Here is an 18581-nt window from a genome sequence, read left to right on the forward strand (position 1 = left end):
GATAACATGTGGAGACATATCACCACATGTTACAAAAACACACACCAAGGGTTTTTGCACATGTGAATTTCCTATGTCTTTACTGAAAGGGTTATTGAAAAACAGAAAAACCAAGTGGTATACAAAAATGGCTTCTTCTCAGACTGAAGAACTAAGAACGTGATACAATAATAAACTGATGAAACATACATGTTTTATTTCAACTAAATTATTTATTATGCACCGCAAAAAACTATGAGAACCCCATGGAGAACAAGTTTCTATCTGATGGACTTATTTGATGCTTTGAGATGAGAACAGGTTTAAATAGAAGCTGGGCTGGGTGTAATGAAGTTACCTCATAATAACAAGTCTCCAACACTCCAAGTGCCTCCATTCAGAAACGAAACTATTAGGTAACACCTTGTAATATGCTAATTAGTGACCTTTAATTGCTTTATGTTCTCGTGATATCAAAGAGGCCTGCCATCCGACCACCACCACGCCTATAATGAGATATTATCATATTATCATTGAAGGATTTTGTAATCTCCTAATGTACTGTAAATGTCAGACACCTTCAGGACCATAATGTCAAACCTATTCTCAGTTGTTTGTGCATGCTTCTTGACTTATGCATTCCAGAATGTCTACACATACAGTACATTATGATGGCAATTGGCCATGTTACAGGGTGCACCAACAGAAACACTTCCACTGTATGAGACACAAGGCAACAGCATTCATTTGTGAGATGGAGCTTAAGTCTGTCTTTGGCTCCGATAACGTCAACTTTTCTGTGCAGCTGTTTGCAGGTTTTTTTACTGACGCACACCTTTAATTACTTAAGGGAAACGCACCATCTGAGAGGTTATGTCTCGGTCCATAGGAAAACCGCAATGGTTTATCCCAGATTTGGATGAAAGTTTAAAAGTCCTTTTTAGGACTTAGGACTGCTTAGTTCCGATCCAGGGATAGAAAGACTGAAATTCTTGGAATAAACATTTCAAAACAACACAAAAAATCCATCTACCATGGGGCAAAAAAATGTTAACTCACTTCTGGGTTTTCTATACAAAAATGTGTCATCCCTGCGGCACTCTATTGGCTGATCAGTGCTGTCCTACACTATTAAAATATATATTTAAGGACCTACTCTATAAAAATAAGATTGTTGATCGGTTACTTTTTCCATCTATGACAGACTGTCAGAGAGAGAGGTGTTTCAAGACACTTATTTCTGTGTTTTTAAGTAGCAGATATATTTTATGCATAGTATTCCAAAAAAAGAAGTGAATTTATAACTGCCTATTCAGATATTTTCCAGTAATGTGAATCGGGCAGTATTATTGGCTTTGGGCTTTGGTAAGAAATCACATCAATAAAATGCAATGAAGCAAGCAACAAACTCTGCAAACCATCAATCATGTTTTAGAAGATATGTAAACAATTTTTTCATTTCAAGCATTATGTGGAACACACTTCTTAGAGATTTGCTTTAAAGTAAACAAAGAAAGCCGGACAGCTGGATAGTGTTTCAGGATCAACTCAAAATGCATCTGTTTCTAAGTCATGCGCTGATTGCCTTTCTCTACTCGTAATGCTCATATCCCTGTGTCTTTTATAAGGATAAACACATAATGTAATGTAACCGCTTGGCTGGGTGGATGCATGGATGGGTGTGGTGTGGTGAATAATTGAAAGATCTGTGAGGATGCACGCTTTGCAACTTTTAGCTCTGCCACATTTCCTGTACATTCAGATTAAGCCCGTCACAATGCGAGATTTTCAAAACACTATTATCGTGGCCAAAATAATTCAAGATAACAATATTATCTTGATATCTATTGGCATTTTATTCTAAATTAATGCTTGGAAAGTTATTCATCTTTAATTTAGTTTCTTTTGTGTTTTGTGAGCGTGAATCAAAATCAGAATAGGACATTTATATCCATTGTGGTTCTTGAGGCAATTTTATGGAATTTTACAATTTAGCAGAATTTTCCTGTTTTTTTTAAATGTGCTTACAATGTCAAAGTACAGAAATAGACTCCAAAAATTACAAGTCGGTGTAAAATTGCATGAAAAACATGTAATTTTAATTTACAAAAATATATATGTTACAAGATTTTTCTGCCGCCTCAGCTGCTGGAATATTACCGCTTTTTTATGGCATTTGCAAAACCACCACCTACTATGTTGGAGTGTCAACCAGATAATGGTTCTGAATTATTTGCAATATTATCTTATGTGTAGTATTAACACAATATTATTTGATATCACGATTATGATCAGCCAGTATATTCCGACACACTGCAGGCAAAATGAGTCTTTAATCCACCATATCAGTCATTCCACAATGCATCAGTCAAAGCTTCCGGATGTCAAGCACGCATCTCAAAGTTTCCTCCCACACTAAGAGGACAGTTAAGGTCAGCAGAGACAAAAAGACCATAACTAGGTCAACTTAGATCCCTCATTTTCACACCGGCAATGTTGTAATAATTCTTGATTAACCAGCTGTTGAGTGTAACGACAGCTGAATTTGGAGCAGGCCTCTCCGGTAATGGTCATTGCACAAATATGCTTACTCAGATCCCATTTGCAGAGCCTCTGGGGAAGAGGTGAACTGCTCTGGTGATTGCACTACAACGGTCTGATTAAAGGGGACGTCTGCACCCAAATGAGAATTATGAAATTAGATGGGATCTGCTGGAGACATGAAAGATCTGATTGAAGTGATATTACACTTACAGTAGATTTGCGTCTTTTCCATATATTTAAAAGATTTATATACTTTGAATAATAGAGGAGACTTTATTTAAACATATATTAATGATTAACCTTTGTAACTGTCAGAATAAAAAAAAGCTTCTTTTGGACACTGATCCTAAACATTCAACACGTATCCTGTGTAATAAATGCTGTAATGCCAGCTTTTCCTTAAGCGTTATGTATACCAGATTTCTTCCATGTCATCCAACGCTGGTTTGTGTTATTTTAGAATTTCTTTGACTTGACTTCATAAATTTTACAGAAAACCAGACTCGCATGCACAAGCCATTCAGCAAATCATTTTAGCTGTTTTTCCAGTGTCTTCACATCACTGCAAGCCTCTATTATAGATTAATTGTTTTGTGGTCAGTTTGCATCATCCATCTTATTATGCTTGGTTTTAGTTTATCTTTGCTCTGGTGCAAAGATTTTCTGTCTTTTGTTCTTGTTTGTGAGCAGAGGAATTGTAATGTTATTGTAATGTCCTCGGCCAGGGGCAGACCCCTTCATTCGGTTCTGCAGCAACAAGGAGCCATGCTTGGGCAGCAGCAGGCTTCACGGCTGAACGTCACTGCTCAAGAGATCGGGACTCTCAATGCTCAGGTTAATGCTCTTTTGGCCAGTGTCAAGCAACTACAGATTGAGGCTGCCGCACATCCGACCGTCGACTAGCCCCATGAACCCGAACCTCATGCAAACAATCCACTGGCGTATGATGGAGATCCCAATGCCTGTGAGGCGTTCCTCTCACAGTGCGCACTGGTCTTCTCCACATGCGACTGGAATGAGCCTGCCCTGCATGCACGCTTCTTGGAGGGTCATGATTGCTGACGAACTCGCTGCTCCCCCAAAAACTGGAGGACCTTATCAATCTCTCCCTCCGGGTGGAGGGTCATCTCTCCCAGCGGCGTCAGAGGAGACTCTTAAACAGTTCGTGGCGATCCCCCCAGAATGTTCTCCTCTAAGCGCCTGTTCCCATTTCCCCTGACACCGAGCCTATGCAGCGGGGACCCAAGCGCCTCACCACTGCTCAGAAGCAGCAGCGGCTCATCCAGGGACTGTGAATTTTATTGTGGGAAGTCCGGTCACCTTGTCGCACACTGCCCGCTAAAAGGCCGTGCCCACCAGTAGAGTGGAGAGTCCTGGTGGGCGCCATCCCTTGTGCAACCTCTCCTTCACGTCCCCTGCTGCCCTGTACCCTGACTTTGAAGGGAAGTCACACGTCAGTCACGCCTTCCTGGATTCCGGAGCAGAGGGCAATTTCATTGATGTGAACACCGCTCGCAAGTGGGGCCTTCCTGCCATTCCTTTGCCTAGATCTATTGCTGCCTGGACGTTGGCGGGTCATCCTCTCATCACTATCAGCCATATCCCACCTCACGTAAGCCTCTTCCTTTCCGGTAACCACTCTGAGCGAATTGAACTGTACATCCTAGAGTCCCTAAATACTACCATAATATTAGGGCATCCCCGGTTGCTACAGCACAATCTTCAAGTGGACAGGTCTAGTAATTATGTGTTAGCTTTGAGTCCGTCCTGTCATGAGTCTTGTCTTGGTCCTGCCTCCTCTCCTGTCTCTGTGTCTCCTGTCTTTCAGGTGGAGTCGCCGATTTGACCGGGGTCCCGGAGGAGTACCGTGATCTTCAGAAAGTCGTGGGCTACCTCGTTATCTCCGCATCACCCCTATGACTGTGCCATTTACATTTTACCAGGCACTTCTCCGCCCCGGGGTAGTTTGTCTGCTCCTGAAAGAGAGGCCATGGACACTTACATTCGAGAGTCGCTTCATGCCGGCCTCATCTGTCACTCCTCCTCACCTGCGGGCGCAGGATTCTTCTTCGTACAGAAGAAGGACGGCTCTCTGCGTCCCTGTATCGATTACCGAGGTTTGAATGACATTACTGTGAAAAATAGATACCTCTTACCTTTAATGTCGTCTGCCTTTGAGTTATTGCAGGGAGCCCGGTTCTTTACCAAGCTAGACCTCCGCAATGCCTACCATCTGGTGCGCATTCGCGAGGGAGATGAGTGGAAGACTGTGTTTTACACACCTACGGGACACTACGAATATTTGGTGCTTCCTTTCGGTCTGACCTATGCTCCAGCCGTCTTCCAGGGGCTTGTCAATGCCGTGCTGGGTGACATGATCAATCGTTTTGTCTTTGTGTATCTGGACAATATTCAATTTTTTTCCTCTTCTCTCCAGGAACACACCCAGCACGTCAGACAGGTCCTCCAACGCCTTTTGGAAAATCAACTTTTTGTTAAGGCGGAGAAGTGCGAGTCCCATGCCATGTCTGTTACGTTCCTTGGCCATATTATATCTTCAGAGGGGATTCGACCCGATCCTGCTAATATCAAATCCATCACCTAGTGGCCTATCCCCGAGGCTTTACAGCGCTTCCTGGGATTTGCCAACTTTTACCGACGTTTCATCAGGGGGTTTGGGCAGATCGCTGCTCCGCTTACGGCACTCACCTCCTCAAAAAGGCAGTTCTAAATCATAAAGCTCAGGTAACCTTTGAAAATCTCAAGTCCCATTTCGTCACTGCTCCATTGCTTTGTTTTCCAGATCACGAATGCCAAGTCATTGTTGAGGTGGACACATCAGATGTTGGGGTGGGCACGGTTCTGTCTCAGCGTCTATACCCTGCCGAGTGTAACTACGACATCGGCAACCGAGATCTTTTGGCGGTGCGGCTGGCTTTGTGTGGCATCATTGGTTGGAGGGGTCAGCGCAGTCATTCTTGGTCTGGACGGACCACAAGAACCGGCTGGGCACTTTTTTTTGGCTGATTTAACTTCACCCTCTCGTACCGGCCGGGGTCCAAAAACACCAAACCCGATGCGCTCTCACGGCTGTTCGAGGCTCTAGAGAGGGAGCTTGCAGCTGAGGCCATCCTCGGTAAGGGGGTGGTGGTCAGGGCTCTCTCCTGGGGAATTGAGTGGCGGGTTGAGGAGGCCGGACAAGGGTGCAAGTGCCAGAAAAGTGTCAGGAGGGTCAGTTGTTCATGCCGGCGCCGCGTGTGCCCTGATGTTCTTTGGTGGGGCCACTCCTCCAGGTTTGCCGCTCATCCAGGAATCAGGGGAATGTTGGCAGCCATCCGTCAACGCTTCTGGTGGCCAAACTTGACCACCGATGTCAGAAAGTTTGTATTGGCCTGCTCTATTTGCGCCCAATGCAAGCCTGGACATCACCCTTCAGATCTGCTTCGCCCACTGCCCATCCCCTCCCGCCCTTGGTCTCACATCCCCTTAGATTTTGTTACCGGGCTTCCCTCATCCAATGGCCACTTCGTTTTCCTCACAGTAGTGGACAGTTTTTCCAAGACGGTCCATTTTATCCCTCTGCCCAAGCTCTCCTCGGCCCAGGAGATGCCTCAGCTGTTGGTGGATCATGTTTTTTGGCTCCATGGGTTACCGGTCAACATGGTCTCTGATCGGGGTCCCCAGTTCACCTCCCGGTTCTGGAAAGAATTCTGTAGAAATCGGGGCCATTGCGAGTTTGTCTTCAGGTTTTCACCCGCAGACCAATGGGCAGTGCAAGCGGGATAATCAGGATCTCAAACTAGCACTACGCTATCTGACATCCCACAACTCGTCCTCCTGGAGCCAACAACTCTCGTGGATTGAGTATGCCCACAACTCCCTTCCTGTTTCAGCATCAGGTATGTCCCCTTTTGAGTGTTCCATTGGTTATTCACCACCTCTGTTTCTCTCTCAGGAACTCAATGCTGCGGTTCCCTCCGTCCTGGCCTTCCTTCAATGGTGTCGCCGCACCTGGAAGAGGGCCAGGAAGATTCTGGCCCGAACCTCAGTGTGAACCAAGGCAGCTGCTGACCGTCACCGGACCTCTCCCCCAGCCTATGTGTGTGTGGTCAGCGGGTATGGCTCTCCACCAAGGATCTGCCTCTCTGGGTGCCTTCTCGTATACTGGCTCCCAGATTCATTGGACCATACCGCATCACCAAGGTGGTTAATCCAGTGACTGTCTGGCTCAGACTTCACCCCACCCTCGGTCGAGTTAACCCTGTATTTCATGTCTCCAGGGTCAAACCCATGTTCTCGTCCCGTCTTAACCACTCCAGCGATCGTCCCACCCCTCCCCCATATCTCGTGGATGGCTCTCCGGTTTACACAGTCAAGAGACTCTTGGACGTTCGCCGCCGTGGCAGGAGTTTCCAATATCTAGTGGACTGGGAAGGTTATGGTGCAGAGGAAAGGTGCTGGGTTCTCACCTGTGACATTCTGGACAGGTCATTGATCGCGGACTTTCACCAGAGACTAGGTGAGCCCCCTTCCAGGATGCCCGGTGGTTCCGCTGGGTGGGGGGGTACTGTCATGTCCTCGGTCCCTAGTCTAGTCACAGTCTCAGTCTTCTCTCAGCCTAGTTTAATTACTAGAATTTAATTACTGAATTTGATTCAGGTCCCTTTCTACTATTTTGTCTTAGACTCCAATGCTATAGCTTGCTTGTTTTCCCCCACTATCTCCAGTCTATTTGCCACAGGACCCTCCTTCCGACGATCTCTGCACCCCACTTGACTCTCAGCCAGAGGTTAATCGACAGTCCGCTGCCGGCATCCGCGCTGTTCCGGGCTTCGCTTTCCAGTCTCGCCGTCTTGTCGCACCCACGGGTTCCCATGCCAGTTACCGGGCTTCAAGGGACGTTCCGTTCTGTCGGACTCACTGTGCCGCCCTCCAGCCCTTGTCCACTGGGTGCTGTTCTGGTGTGCTCCGAACTTTGTGGACCTGGACTATCTGCCTATTAACTGTCATTGGTGTGTTCTCTGGTTGAAATAAGCTTGTCATTTACTTCCCCCGCAGTTGAGTCCCATCTCGTTCATGACAATATGGTGTTGAATATACACACGCACAATTTTTTTTATAAATATGACCTACATAATACAACCATATTTATAAATGCAATATAAATCCAGCATCTCTGCATTATAATCCATTTTGCTGTAATCTAGCAGTTCCTAGCTGTCATTCCTGTTACAGTATAAACCCCTATAAAAGGCCCTCAGTCTCTGACACACTGACATACTCATACAAGTGAGTCATGCCCTGGCAGAGGTGAAGTGTATTCTGGCATAGCTTCCAGGAGATGTCTTTGCTATGAGAGAGGAAACATAAAACTAACGCTCATGGCTGAAAGACAACTCAAAGATTTATCATACCATCAGCACACGGCAAGTTTAAGCACTGCCTCAGGCCTTCCTATCAACCCATCTTTCTGTTGGGGGAGATTTCCTTTAAACTCAGTTCAGACATTTCCAGGTCAGTGATAACAGCTTCATTTCTTTACACATGTTCATGTACAAGGACAAGGATGTAAAATGTACACATTTTGTAAGGATTAACTGGATAATTCAAGTGAATTATTATCCATTATACATGTTATGCATGCTAATTTTAGTGGGAACAAGTTGCAGTCTTTGCTCACTTAGATAGGGATGACCAAGGGAAACAAAAGAGAAAAATATCTTAATGTATATAAGTGTAAGATGCTTACTAAGTAAGCAGTATACTATTTATTACACTGTATATACACTTCCATTCAAAAGTTTAAGGTCACTTGTTCTTACTTAGGTTTGTCCACATTTTAGAATAATAGTACTCATCAAAACTCAAATTAATATTGTGGAATTTATGTTGTGAGTAGAGAAAATTTGAAATAAATCAAACTGTTATATTTTAGCATCTTCAGAGTAATCACTACAGTTTAATTTTTTTTAATGTTGTCTTGGCATTTTATCATCCAGCTTCTGAATTGTCTAATTATAATGTTATTTTATTCTGCATTTGTTCATAATTTTAGGATTTTTAAGGTGATGAAATAGTCCTGAAAATGACTTGTGACCAGTAGTGTACAGTATATTGTTGTTCAGTGCCAATAATAACCTGTTGATACAATGAACTCTTTGAAAGTCTGTGACATTAAGATGCAAACAGCAGTGGTCTGTTCTAAAAGGTAACTATTGTCATCACCCTGTTATTAGTGTCACACATGTAAACTGATATTAGCTCACTATCTCCTCATTCTTTGAAGTAAGGATACTAGAGCTTCTACCACCGCTTCAAACAACAAGACTAAAAAGATTGCATCAAAACAGTGTATGTTCATATAGTATACTACAAATAATAACAGTGTCATGTTTTAAATAATTCCATGATAGAAACTGGAAACCGATCGTTTTAAATAAAATTAAATAAAAATCATAATTTCACAGAATTTTTCAGTTTTGTTTTATTTTTCATGTATTTTTTAAATTACAGAAAAAATACAGCAAATTTACTCAAAAACATTTAGGGAAAACATGTCATTTTACAGGGAAAAACGGTTATTTTACAGTTTATTTCTGGCGCCCCTGCTACCGAAAAAAGGATGTTTTTGTTACAGTTTATTTTTGAAAATACGGTCAAAAACCGTAAAAATAAAGAAAAAGTCTGCAAATTTAAAAGAAAACTGTTAAGAGAGACATTGAGAGGGATTTTCTTGCTTTCCTCCCCATAAAACAGACATTGCATTTATCTCATTCCAGAGGCACAACAGGACAATACTGATTAGAGGAGTCATTGATTCTCCGTGTAGATAGTGGCGGCCGGTCAATAGGAGGCGCTGGGGCGCCTCCCCCTTAAAGTTATCCAGAGAAGAAAGCTACTTTAATATGCCAACAATAAGTGTAATATATATCGCAAATTAATAACGTAATAAAATAATTTAGTCGTACTATTCCACCGTTAGTCATATTATCATTTATTAAAAAATCAAAAAATCAAAATTGTATTTTGTTCATACGTGTGCGGGGCGCCGGACAAACGAGTGTGTATGTAGGCACGATAATTTTTTAAAAGCATGTGATTTGAGGCTGAGCTCTAATTGGCTTGTTTCAAATCGTCCTTGGGGCGCAGCACTCTGCGCCCCAAACCCTCCCACTTTTGTTGTAAGCGAATCAATATTGTTTTTATATTTTTGGCCTCATGTGATTGGACCGTTCTTAACGCCTCTCATTACCGCTCAGCAGATTGTCATTTGACTGACAGGTACTGATTAACGTGGAAGCAAGCGAAATTATCTCGAGATGAAAGAAAATTCGGTTTTATCTTTAAAAGAATACCCGTTCCAAAGGCGTTCAGATGAAGAAAAAAACGGATCAAGGAGCTTGGACCAGATCGACCCAACTTGCAAATTCAGCAGCAGTCAAGTGATCGCGGTCGATCTTACACTCGGTGCTTTTCCGGCACTTCTTATGGAAAACGGAGTTGGCTAGCTGGATGCGATGTAAGTCATGCCTTTTATTGTTTTCCCTGTTTGCTGTTTCAAAGTCTTGGCACCGAAACGTTGTGGACAACAACAGGGGTTTGCGATTTAAAACATCTCTCTGATAAGTGCAAGCGACATGAAAGTAGCCGCAGCCATCTTGACAACGCTATGAGGCTCCAGTTTTTGGGGAAGCTTAGCATTGCTGAACAGCTAGATGAAGGCTACAGGATTGGCATTAGAAGGCACAATGAAGAGGTCACAAAAAATCGACACATCCTGTCTAGAATAATAGACTGTGTAAAATTTTGTGACGCATTTGAGCTGGCTTTGCGTGGCCACAATGAGAGCGAGAGCTCAGATAACCCCGGGATATTCCGTGGCTTGGTCGACTTTGTTGCTTCTCTTGATGGAGTTTTGAAAGAGCACCTCGAGAATGCCTCTGTGTTTAAGGGAACTTCGAAAACCGTGCAGATCGAGCTGTTGGACTGTATTTTGTCTGTTATGAGGGAACACATAATCCAAGAAGCACAAAACAGCGATTTTCTATCAATCCAGGCCGACGAGACCACCGATATTGCCACACAGTGCCAACTTGTTCTTGTGCTGCGCTACATTGATGGCAAAAGCTATGTACAGGAGAGGTTTTTTGCTTTTATTCATCTGCATTCAACTACAGCTGATTCCATCGCTACAGCACTAAAAGAGCATCTTACTGTCATCCTTCCAGAGGATCAGAAGTGTAAACTCATCTCCCAAGCGTATGATGGAGCCAGCGTGATGAGAGGTGCCACTGCAGGTGTTCAAAGGAAGATTCAAGATGTGTACCCAAATGCCCATTACATCCACTGCTATGCTCATCAGCTCAATCTAATAATGCAAAAGGCCACTTCTCACATACCCAAAGTTAGAATTTTTTTTTCTAACCTTGGAGGATTTCCCAGCTTTTTTTCAAGATCACCCAAGCGCACAGATGTTCTTGATAAAGTAGTTGCCCATAGACTACCAACATCAAGCAGTGTTAGATGGAACTTCCACAGCCGTGCCATCAATACAGTGTTTGAGCACAGAGAGGGCCTCATTTGCTGTTTTGAAACTATTCGAGACTCAGGTGACTTTGACCCTGTTACCACCAGAGAGGCAGGAGGCTTTGCCATGCTGCTGGAGGATCAGGATTTTAATTTTTTTCTGCAACTTTTCCACAACATCATGCCACACGTGGACATCCTCTATGCCAAACTCCAGAAGAAGGACATAGATTCAGTCCACATTAAGGGGAGCATCCAGCAGTTCCAGCAGGACATACAGAAGATCAGGTAGCAGCTGTATTCCTTCTTTTGAATTTGTTATCATTATTATTGTTATTAGTCATACATTTTCTTAATCCTTTGCAGAAATTCTCTCCATTCTCTGGTTAACCAAAGCAGTGAAGGAGCTTCTCAACCAAAGAGGCGGCGGTTGCTTAGTCCAGACGTCCATGAACGGATTGCAACAGAGGTAAGTTTATTGTAGTCCTTGTTACTCTGCAGTTTTTCATAGAAAAGCTATCAAAGGAAGCTATCAAAAAGAAAGTAAATATTAACAACAAGTTAAACGGCATGGTTTCATTTACCCTCTTTGGGTACTAAATGTGTTCTCATGTCTTTGAGTTTATAATTTTTTTGCTTAAATATTGTAGCAAAGAGTAGATCCTTTGATATTGGGCTTTATTAAACTTTATGAAACTATACTACATTTATTTGCAATGCATATTTTACTACAAGTCAATCTATTTAACCATTTTCATAGTCTTTAAATTGTGATCTAAATAGATTTGTTATTCTTAGGTTTCCTCTAGTGGTGTGCCCTCTTTATCTGATTGATATGAAAATGGCTGATAATAAAAAAATGCTATTAGCGCCCTAAGCATCAGAAGTTCATGAAACTTGGCATGTTTGTCTAGTCCATATGTATGAAGTTTGGATAAATCAGGGATTCAAACACTGAAACTGGTCTCCGTCTCTCTATGACTTACAACTGATCATGTTGCAGTTGAAATTGACATTTTGTCATCACTACATCATTTTTGTTTTTGTCCTTCACTCTGTAGGTCTGTGACACCATACTCCAACACACCATGGAACGGTTCTGCTTCACAAGCCACCTCGTTAGTGCCACCCTGCTGCAAGCAGACAGGTTTGAACAGTACACAGTGGCGTTTCCTGAAGATGCACTGAGTAGGACTTTGAAGGCCTATCCAGTGCTCAATGGGAGTAAGCTAAAGACAGAGCTTAGTCTCATCTACTGCAAGGAAGAGTTCAGAACCTGTTGTGGTGCTGTGGACCTACTGCAGCTGTTTAAGGAGAACAATCTTGAAGAAGTCTTTTCAGAGACTGTCACTCTCCTAAAGATCCTCATCACCACACCCATGACCACAGCAGAGGCTGAGAGGTGTTTCTCAACTTTGAAAAGAGTTAAGACTTTTCTGAGAAATAGCATGACCCAGGAGAGACTAAATGCATTGGCCATGCTGTCAATGGAGAAGAGAATGGTGACTGAGATCATTGACTTTAACCAGAAGGTCATTGAGAAATTTGCAAGTCAGAAAGAAAGGAGAGCAAAATTTATTTTCAAATAGTGTTAATGGCCAATGATTAGGTAACTATAGTGTGTTGTGTTTTTTTTTTAATGATTACCTTGATTACTTCATTACTGATAATAAACCCACATTCAGTTCAAATTCACTGATTCATAGTACATTTATTTGCATGTATTAACATTGACTGTAATAATGATACATCACCTGATTAATGGCTATTTATAGTCCTGCATTACTGACAGTTGTTGTTTGCGCCCCCCCCCAAATATTTTTAGCACCAGCCTCCACTGTTAGTGTAGAAAAGATGTAACCTCAATAATGTCTGCCACAGGAACACACTTACCGAATAATTTGTATACGTTAAATCTAATCGTTTTGATATCATCATTTGATCTACACTAATGAAGCAATGAAACACTTATCACAAGCTTTATAATTGAATAAGTCTCACAGAGGAGCACCTCCCTCAGCTCTGTGTGGATCCTGTCAGGGTCTCTTCCTCTGAGGTCAACTTAAAAAAAATGTTTTCATTCTCTAGCCTTTCACTGCATTCCTCCAAAATAGTCCATGTGGATTTGTTTAGAGGTACATCTGTTTAAAAAAATGCTCTCGGCTATTGCTCTCAGCTACTTCTTGACGAGTCTTTCTACTCTCAGGACACATTTTGCATTTTACAAAGTACATTTAAACAAGGGGGCTGCTGGTGTTTATTCACTAGGGAAAGATAATCTAAACTTGTATTCTTGGATTAATGTTTTGAACACTAATGTATTAGTACACCATAACCGGTACAGTAGTTATGACAATGTTGTTTCCAAAACTTTTCAGTCAAAAGTGTAAGAATATTCCCATTTTGCAACGTTAAATGCCCATTGGGCCTTCATTTTATGGTGCAGTGATTCAGTTTAAGGTTAATTTTCGTTTTGATTGTCTAGAAACAATGTCTCAGGAATCTAACTCGCAGCACTGGGTAGGACAGACAACTGTTCACATTCTTTGAATGTGTTGCACAGCTGTTGAGTTCATTACGTGAGCATGTTTGTGTTTTAGTCATTACTGTTGCTACAGGTAGCTGTTTTATAATCCTGTACATACAGTAGAAATGTTCCTTTTTGTGCATAGCATCTGTTTGTGATCGGAGCCAGACATGTTGTAAATATGTTACGCTGTCTAATCTAGGGTTTCTGGGATAATCCTGATTTATATGATCTTCTTCATCTGAAAGGTTTACATTTACAGTAAATCACCTAAAGTTTACCCCAGTGTTACCCCTAAAATTTGTTTTTCACATGGTTGTGTGAACATTTTTCCACCCCAAATTATAGTTTATCTTTATAACCTTTGGTTTTTGTTCTGTGCTACTCTTTCCTACGTACGACAACATTGAAAGAAGGTATTTATTGAAGTGCCATTCCACAGATGGTCTTAATTAAATTGTTTTAATCAGAATATGCCTTCCTCTCTAGAGACTGGAAAATCTTCCTAGAGGACAGAAACTCATAAAAAACCTGGATGAGACTGGCTAGCACATCTTTGTGACTCTTTGATACCCTTTAATTTGAAACCTGTAAAAAACGAATGTGTCAAGACCTGTTTGGTTTAGTGTTTCTTTCTTATATCAAGAAGTTTCCACATACCTCTGCCATGATTTCTCAGTATTACATACTGTTCTTTCATTTACTGACTTTTCATATCACAATAATCCAAGCCAGGTGTTGTGTTGCAGATGACAGCATGTGATTTGCAGTAGCTGCTGCAGGAAGCAGTTCATTGGTAACGAAAATGCATGGGTGAGCATTGGTATAGTCCTAAATAATAATAAAATGCCTGAATACACGTTTTTAACATCATTTTGTAAGTTAATTTATATTTTGGGGTATTATAGGTATACTAGGTGGTTTAACTGTCCGGAGATTGTACAAATGGAGTAAGACCTCTTTAAAGAGCTGAAATTCTTGGCATAATGAAATTCTGGTTGGGCTTAAATAATTTATATATACATTTTATTTATTTAGAAAAGCAGGGAAAATGTCATTTTTTCTGATTTGTTTTACAGTTTTCAAATAAAACAATACCTTTTTGAAATGTGTAAACGGAGTGGCTCTGTGGAGCTTTCAAAACATTGCTCTGTTTGTTTACGTTTGCCAGCTGTGTGAGTTTGGGGCGTACCAATAACAGACGGGGAAGTATTTAAAAATCATATTTTTTGCAATTCTGTTGCTAGTAGCACAAAAATTACACAATTTACTTCTGACGTTTGGCTCACAGTCTAAAGGTAAGGCTCCAGAATAAGACATGTATTGGTTTTCCACTCTTTGTATGGAATCGAGTAATAGCCCAGCTGCACACAGCAGGTTGAGAGGCTGTTTATTATACAGTTCTGTCTATGTGAAGGCCCTGGGGATCTAGAACGGCAAGGCAAAACCTCTGTGAGAATTCAGAAAAATGGCCTATAAACCTGCGTGCTACACTTTAATACCGAAGCACTGGAAATCATGTACTGTGTTCCACAGTAAATGTCAAGAGCAAATACAGCAAAGACTGAACAACATGGCACATATCTGTCTTGTCAGTGCTTGCCTTCAACTTTTTCCTCTCTTCTATGTGCCCTTTAAATGTCCGTCACTGCAGTTGAGGTGAGGTTGAGAATAATTTAAGAGGCATGATAATTATAATATATGATGGGATGATTCATTAACTCATAATTCATAAAGTCTATTTAGTGTGCTATGTGATAACATGTTCCATTGTTGGAATTTATGACACCGTAAATCATAGCTACTTTATCCTTTTAAGATTGTTTGTCTTCCTGTCATTATTCTAACATATGTGGTCAGACCACCAATGAAAATAAACAGGGCTTCATTGTCTAGGAAATGTTGTTTATTATTGCCGAGTTGTATTCGGCAGGTCAGTCGTGGACCAGATGGTCAAATGATGTGGAATAGAAGACTTCCCCTTTCAATTGGAGAGTCCAATCCAGGACCAGCATAAATATGAGTCTGCTACTGTTTGATTAATACAGGGGAAAATGAAGAACAGACTTTAGGGCCTAAAGAGGATAAAAAAAAGAAAAGAAAAAAATGATACAGCTGGTAAAATGTTGTAAAACACTGAGATAAAAGGTGCAATATTTAACATTTGCCACAGGTGTAGTCTATGATGTTAAATGTATAAATGTATACACATTAATCAGCACTTTAAGTCTTGTCTGATGCTGTAAAGATCATAAAGATCTTAACTGACTAAAGGAAAGCTTTTACTACACCTGAATGGTATTTGTAAAGAGATTGTGCATGTCTTTCGGTCATTTCCTTGTCAGAGGGAAGTTCAGGAACCACATGTGCTAACCAGGTGGACAGGGCCTGCATAGCTTCATTGTTAAATGGTAGTTACATTAGCTTTCAAAACAGTGGAAAACAGATGCAACCTTAATGCCTCCCACTATACCAAAATATTGTCAGTTCAATACAGGGATGTTGTCAACGTGTTTCGGCAGTCTTTAATGGTATTTTTAAATTGTAGTGATATATTTGAAACACCTTTTACCCCCATGTTATGACATCATGCTTTTTGTTATCAAATGTTGTTATTCAACATGTCTCAGACATTAGCTTTTAGACTGCATTTAACTGCAGTCATTACAATATGTAAACAAACGTTTAAAGTTAACCTCTCTACGCTCATTAAATAAATATATTCATATAAAAAAGTGTTTCATATTTATATTAAAAAAGTGTTTCATTTCAAAGGTTTCTAATAAAAAATATTACCACTTTTGGGTGAGTACATGCATGTCAGTGGATCAGTACAGTGCTACGGTATAGCCTGTTGAAATAGGTAAAGCTTTTATTCACTAGGACTTTTCGTAAAAGTTCAGTATAAATAAAATTGAAGATGATTGATATTTTAGTCATTACGCTGCCTAATTTAGCATAGTAGATTTCAACATGCTAGGGGCTCAAAGACGAACGGGGAATGCAAAAATCTGTCCCAGGTGCATGATTTTAGTTCATCATCTGACCATATGCAGAACTATGTGAAAGACCATTTAGCATAACTCTAGTATGTTGTTGACCTTTGCAGCTTTGAAATTAATCTCCACATTTGTACCAGTGCGAGACAAAGTCATTACCTTTGTCTTGTAAGTGTTGAAAATATTATCCATATTTAATCTCTTTTGGCATGTTATATTTTGTATTTAGCTTTAGATTGTAATCCTAACATTGATGTGACATAATAAATGATTTGAATCAATTGAAGATATTCTATTTAATTTGTATTTTGTAATATATGTTTCCCTCTCCATATACAGGTACATTTAGGTTATTTTCATTATAATTATATTTTATTCAAATGTTAATAAACATCTGCAAAGAACATCTCCCATAAGAAAAGACCTTTGATGTTTATGTGATAAGTGAGAAGTGTGTTTCATTTTTGACCTTATACAAAGAAGTGTGACGTTTCTGTTTGCAGTCTATTTTTCTCACATTCACAGTCTGTGTAGTCAGGGCCGGATTATCCAATGGGAATTATGGGCCCGGGGCCCATGTGCGCTTGGTGCCCAAGCAAGGGGAAGAAAATTTCACACAACAGTGTTACCGCTATATTCATTCTGCCGTGCGCTTCTCTGGCCCCCACTCGGAGGTGCACATACAAAACAGTGTTTCTAATTTAGGAAGTCTGTCTCTTGATTTAACATTTACAAGCCCTCTAGGGACTTTTGTTCAGAAGAAGCGCATAGCGACAAATCTAGCGACTTCTTGGATAAACCTTACATTTCATTCAGTGTGAAAATGTTGCCAGTGCTGCCCCGCGAGCGCGAGGTCTCTCTTTCCCCTCTCTCGGCATCACTCTGTACACTGAGAGGCAGGAAGAAGCAGCACATATAATTCACCGTATACATGACAGGTGACTCCTGAATGAAATGAGTAGCCTATGGCGTTTCCAACCACCTGTCACTGTTATCAACTATTTGGGTATATACAGACATGAACACAGTTCATCTGTAAATACTCAAATGGTTACCTAGTCAGAGGCTGTGTGAAAGAACATAGCCAAAATCTCTTTCTATGGTGATTTGTTAGATGATATCGCGTTATAAATCAGAACTGACAATAGAAACTGAAAATATGTCAATGAGAACGGCTTTATTGTTGTAAATGTAATCTATGAATTAGAATAGGCTTACCCTCACGGTTGTCTTAAATTTCAAAAGGTAAGAGTTGTTTTTACATGTATTTGGTGAATTTTATATTAATATAATGATGATCAGGTCTGCCATACTTCACCAATATTTAGCCTTCATTAGATAATCCACAGTGCTTTTACATACATTGAAAGATGTTTACATACACAAATATTATGATGTCGTAATACAGGTATATACTGTAGGCTAGGATACAGGACACTTGTGCCCAAGGGCCTCTGAATTCCTGAATTCCTGAATTCCTGAATTCCGGGCCTGTGCGTAGCTACTGTCCCCTCAGTGAAGAGAACTGCACCTACAGTGCAAGTCTTTTTATAAACAGGTGTGCTGTCAACTTGAAATAATGTGATGTATGGAATCTCCCAAGTGGTCAATAACATGGACAGGAGCTTGCATTTTTTTCTCTAAAAGCTTCAGGGTGAACCAGGGGACTTTACGTGTCAGGTTAGAGTATGTTCGGTATGCTACTTTATGTGTGTGTTTGTGTGGCACACAGGGTCTAAGAGGGGAAAGCAACTCTTTGTTATAATAGTCTATAAAGTGTGTCATGGAAAATACCGATATCCCTCTGTGTAAGCTATAAGCAACACTGTGCGCATTTTGTAGACATTGGTAAAGCTTTTATTAGAACTGATTTAGCATCAATACGCTGGTATCTTCCTGACCTTTTTTCTGGTGTTTCAGCAACTCCTCGTTTTTTGCATTACGCTCAGTAAAGCGTGTGAAGGGCTCGCGTCGGCTACTCCCCCAGTCCTGCGCATTGTGAGCAA

At 41.0% G+C, this 18581-nt stretch overlaps 1 protein-coding gene across 1 annotated transcript; it reads left to right on the forward strand.

The window, feature by feature from the left end:
- The first annotated feature begins 9624 nt into the window (after positions 1 to 9624).
- Positions 9625 to 12746, forward strand: LOC130552381 (zinc finger MYM-type protein 1-like). Its single transcript, XM_057330616.1, has 3 exons — positions 9625 to 11337; positions 11416 to 11518; positions 12111 to 12746. Exons 1-3 carry the CDS (start codon positions 10193 to 10195, stop codon positions 12636 to 12638), a joined length of 1776 nt encoding a protein of 591 aa, XP_057186599.1. The 5' UTR covers positions 9625 to 10192; the 3' UTR covers positions 12639 to 12746.
- Positions 12747 to 18581: the final 5835 nt, after the last annotated feature.

This window comes from Triplophysa rosa, linkage group LG4 (assembly GCF_024868665.1).
Source record: "Triplophysa rosa linkage group LG4, Trosa_1v2, whole genome shotgun sequence".
Classification (NCBI taxonomy): domain Eukaryota; kingdom Metazoa; phylum Chordata; class Actinopteri; order Cypriniformes; family Nemacheilidae; genus Triplophysa; species Triplophysa rosa.